At 51.4% G+C, this 5,012-nt stretch overlaps 2 protein-coding genes across 2 annotated transcripts in view; one reads left to right on the top strand and one right to left on the bottom strand.

Moving 5' to 3' along the window:
- ZNF8 (zinc finger protein 8) overlaps positions 1 to 479 on the top strand; it is a 35,761-nt gene extending 35,282 nt beyond the window's left edge. Inside the window, exon 10 of the mRNA XM_010858034.1 lies at positions 10 to 479. Coding sequence (XP_010856336.1) covers positions 10 to 479 — 470 coding nt within the window. The remainder of the gene's footprint in view (positions 1 to 9) is intronic.
- Positions 480 to 3,985: 3,506 nt separating this feature from the next.
- Positions 3,986 to 5,012, bottom strand: part of A1BG (alpha-1-B glycoprotein) — a 4,754-nt gene continuing 3,727 nt past the window's right edge. Inside the window, exons 8-10 of the mRNA XM_010858033.1 lie at positions 4,853 to 5,011; positions 4,543 to 4,576; positions 3,986 to 4,245 (exon numbers count right to left, since the gene is read on the bottom strand). Of these exons, the coding sequence (XP_010856335.1) occupies positions 3,986 to 4,245; positions 4,543 to 4,576; positions 4,853 to 5,011 (453 nt within the window). The remainder of the gene's footprint in view (positions 4,246 to 4,542; positions 4,577 to 4,852; position 5,012) is intronic.

Raw genomic sequence — 5,012 nt, 5'->3', positions numbered from 1 at the left:
CCAGGACAGCTGGACTGGGGACTGGGGCGTCCCCGAAACGACAAGGGGCTTACGGGCAGAATCTGGGGCTGCTGGGGGACAGCACTTCATTCAGGGACGCGGAGGGAGGCTCTTCAGGCCAGCCGGCGAAGCTTCCAGAAGCCCTGGCTGCCCTCCGTTCCCCACTCAGGGCCGTCTCAGGACAGCTGAATCCAGGGGGTGCGTTGATCCTTGAAGCCGGGACAGCCCAGGTCGCGCTGCTCTCAGGACTCAGGGGCCCCCAGGTGCTCGGGCGGGAGGCTCGTCTTCACACGCCCGCGTGGCTGCCCTCCTTGCCCGCCCCTCTCCTGTGTAACTGGGGCCTGCCCGCGCCCACCTACTTCTTCACACACACTGTTCTCTCCGCCTGCTCAAGTCCGACTCCGAGGCCAGCCTGGGAGCTGCCTTTTCCACGAGACCCTCTCCGACCCTCAGCCTCTCTGGCATTTTCCCCGCCCTGAGGGTGCTCTTGTCCCTGCACAGCATCCATTTTTCCCTGCCCACTCCGTGCACGGCCCACCAGTCGTCAGGCTGTTGGTTTTACCTCACTACTCCATCCTCACCGTCATTACCTTCTGCGGGCCCACATCCCCTGTTCGCGGGATTCCAGCAGGGGGTCTCCTTCCTAACGCCTTCCTGCCTTCATCACACACACACACACCACATACATATACACACAGCACATACATGTATCACACACCACATGCATATACACAGCACATACATATATCACACACCACATGCATACACACACAGCACATACATATATCACACACACCACACGCATATACACACAGCACATACATGTATCACACACCACATGCATATACACAGCACATACATGTATCACACAGCACATGCATACACACACAGCACATATATCACACACACCACATGCATACACACACATGCACACTATATACAAACACATTTCCCCCACACCACATACACCACACACAAACCAACACACACACCACACACAAACCAACACACACACCACACACACATGCCACTTACATACACTCCCCACATACACACACACGGTTGTTTCCTTCTCCACACCGGCCTCCAGCAGGCTCTTTCCACAACCCGAATCTGATCGTGTCTCTGCAGTCATGGGAAGCTCTCCACTGTGTCACCTTCTACAGCAAAGCTTCCTGAATGGGTTACAAGTTCCTGTCAAGGCATCAGCCTTCTTTCATGTGTTTCTCTGATGACTCTATGGCATGTGAACCTGACCCCCCACCATACAGTTGTGTATTGTGTACTGGTCATCTATACCATCTCTCCCTGTGTTTCTCCCTCTGTCTGGAATTCATTCCTTCTGTGTCATGAGTAAACAAAGACCTCTGACGAGCGAGGTTAAGAGCAGGAAGGCTGAGACCCAGGGAGACGGAGATCTTGTAGTGGTCTCAGAGAGTCCTAGATGTACCTAGACACAGCATGGCTGAGGCTCAGATGCTGAGGAACTGACGGGACGTGAGGAAAGACTGAGAGACAAGAGATGCATGTCCCCCTGCCCTTAGGCCCCCAGCAGGCTGCAGGGAGTGGAAAAGACATGAACCTAACATCAGGACGCCTTGGGGACCCCAGGTAAGTGACTTCCCTGAGCCTTAGTGACCGGCTCGGTCAGGAGAGGGGATGATGAGACCCGCCTTGTGCAGCACCTGATGCAGGCTCTGAGCACTGGCCCTGACTGCTGGCATCTGACTCCCCCTTTCCGCCCCACCCTCCCGCTCTCTTTCACTGAGGAACTGAATCTCCTCCCCACCCCAGCACTCAGAGCACTATCATACCCACTTTGTTGTGAGATGTGTATCTACTTTGTTTATCCAAAGGAGAAGGAGTTCAGGGGAAGAAATGAATCTTTATTAAGGTCTTACATCCCATTTAAATGGTAAAGTATTAATTCTAAGTAGACTGCAAAGAGTTAAGTATGCATACTGTAATCCCAAGAGAAATCTTTTAAAAAGACTATACAAAGAGAATTCATTGGAATGACTGATGCTGAAGCTCCAATATTTTGGCCACCTGATGTGAACTGACTCATTGGAAAAGACCCTGATGCTGGGAAAGATTGAAGACAGAAGGGGATGACAGAGGATGAGGGGGTTGGATGGCAGCACCGACTCGATGGACATGAATTTGAGCAAGCTCTAGGAGTTGGTGATGGACAGGGCAGCCTGGCATGCTGCAGTCCATGGGGGTCGCAAAGAGTCGGACACGACTGAGTGACTGAAATGAACTGAAACAGATGATCAAAAACTCAGATGAGTTAAAAAGGAAGCTGAGAAACAACCCAAAAGAAAGCAGGAAAGGGAAAACTGACAGATAACAAAAGGAGCAAACAGGAAAGAAAAAGGCAGACCAAACCGTAAGCTTATACATTGTTACATATAAGTGATCTAAACATACCAATTAAAAGAATTTGCCAGAATGAATTTTTTTAAAAAAGAAAATAAGAAACTTAACTTTCAGTGTGATGATATAGGGACTTCCCCGGTGGTCCAGTGGTTAAGAATCCACCTTGCAATCCAGGGGACGGGTTTGATCCCTGGTCAGGGAACTAGATCCCACATGCTGCGTAGAAACTGAGTACCACAACTACTGAGCCCACGTGCTCCGAAGCCGCTGAGCCACAACTAGAGTTCATGTGTCCCAGGGGAAGATCCTGCATGACTCAACAAAGACCCTCAGGCCCCAACTAAGACCCAGTGCAGCCAAATAAATAAATATTTAAAAAATAAATGTAATTAGGTAAGCTTAAGGTAAAAGAGTGGGGAAAGATATATATTATGAAATCTCCACATCAAAAAATGCTGCAATGGCTATATTAGTATCAAACCAAGTAGACTTAAGAACAAGGAAAATTACTAGGAACAAAGAGAGAACTTACATAGTGATAAAGAGACAATTCACCAAAAAGACATAACAGTTCCAAATAATGTATGCATTTAACAACAAAGCCTTAAAATAACAGGAAATAAAAACTGATAGAGCTGAAAGAAAATAATAGACTTTAAATTCACAAATTATAATTGGAGACTTCAACACCCCTCTCACTAGAATCAACAGAACAAAACAGAAAACCAGTAAGGATACAAAAGAACTGACCAATGTCATCAACCAACTGGATGTAATGGATGAAGCTGCCAAAGGTCAAACTTTGTTTATCCAGAAATAAGTAATTTCCCATGATTTAAGCTAAGATAAAGCTTTTGAAGTCTGATTTTAAGCTGTTACTAATGTTTACCCCCAAAAGTGAATGGTCTAAGTTTCCACCTGAAGAAAATGAAAAAGAAATTAATTCAGAATTAAGTAGAAGGAAGGGAATGACGCAAGTAGTGAATCACAAAATAGAAGAGAGTACCAAAATGAGCACTCTCAAAAGGTAATCTGTTCTTTGATAAAGATAAATATAAAGATAAATACAATTGATAAACCTCCAGCTAGACAGAGAGGGAGAAGGGACACAGCATCAGTCATGAAAGAGGTGGCATCCCTATAGACCCTGCAGGCATGAGAAGACTACAGCTGTTTTATGAGCAATTCTGTGCCAGTCAGTCAGACCTCTCCGTTCAAGAAATAGGCAAATTTCTTGCAAAAACAGTTCACCAAGCATTAGTTGATTGGAGAAGGCGATGGCACCCCACTCCAGTACTCTTGCCTGGAAAATCCCATGGACGGAGTAGCCTGGTAGGCTGCAGTCCATGGGGTCGAGAAGAGTTGGACTCGACTGAGCGACTTCACTTTGACTTTTCACTTTCATGCACTGGAGAAGGAAATGGCAACCCACTCCAGTGTTCTTGCCTGGAGAATCCCAGGGACGGGGGAGCCTAGTGGGCTGCCGTCTATGGGGTCGCACAGAGTCGGACACGACTGAAGCGAGTTAGCAGCAGCAGCAAGCATTAGTTGATAATGCTAGCCTTACTCACAACTGATGTATGTCAGCACCTGGAGGGCCAGGCTAGGGCCGGTCAGTGGTCCAGGAGGGGTCCGGTTCGGGGACCGTGGGGAAGAGCAGAGAGGACCCCTCCCCTCCCGCGGCCTTGGGCTGCGGGGTGGGAGACCCGGCCTTGGCGCGGGACACAGCCCCGCATCGCCACCTGGTGGCCGCTGAGCCGGGAAGAGAGCTGCAAAATGCAGCCTCTGAACCGCCTCCCATCCAGTCAAGGAGGTCCGGAGCTTCAGCTGCCTCCCACACCTGCGAGGGTTGGGCGGAGGGGACTGGGGAGCAGGAGGAAGCTTAATGGGAGAAAGCAAGAGAAGGGGCCTCCACCCTCAGGATCCATCCCAGGGCCCACCCACCTTCAGGACTCAGGATCCCAGCCCGGGGGCTCCCGCCCCCCGCACCTGGACCACCATGGGCCAGAGACACGTCTTAAAGGCTGTCTGCACATTTATTAGTTCCTGGGATGGATCAGAGAGAGGCGGCCATTCCCCCTGCTCCCAGGGAGAACTCCAGCTTCCCGCTGCAGCACAAGGCATCGGAGGCAGGCTGGAGAAAGGACTTCCCGAGGATACCATCAGCACCCGAGTCGGCCACTGGGTCAGCTTCCTGGACCAAGTGGGACAAAAGAGATGGAGGCTCCCTGCGTCCTCCCTGATGAGTCAGGGCGGGCCTCGTTGGGGCCTCAGCAGGGCGGGGACTGGTCAGCTGCCCGCGAGGAAACATGCCCCCACCGCCCCCTACAGGTGCTCGTGACCACACCCCGCCCTGCCTTGCAGTCCCCCGACACACACACACACGCACACACACACACAGCAGTCTAGGCCCACCAGCCAATGTCAGCCCTGGAAGGGCGCATGAAAGCGCAGCCCTGGAGGAGAGTACCGTCGGGGCAAAGACCTGGATCGCAACCCCCTCCTCCTGGGGCTTCAATTCACCTGCCACCCGGAGCTCCACCGGGTCGCTGAGCTCCGACAGCAAGGAGCGGGGCCCGCCGGTGCGGTAGCGGCAGCTGTATGTGCCGGCGTGCTGGGGCCCCACGGAG

Source organism: Bison bison, unplaced genomic scaffold (assembly GCF_000754665.1).
Source record: "Bison bison bison isolate TAMUID 2011002044 unplaced genomic scaffold, Bison_UMD1.0 scf7180017864383, whole genome shotgun sequence".
Lineage (NCBI taxonomy): Eukaryota > Metazoa > Chordata > Mammalia > Artiodactyla > Bovidae > Bison > Bison bison.
This window is presented reverse-complemented; position numbering and strand designations above follow the sequence as displayed.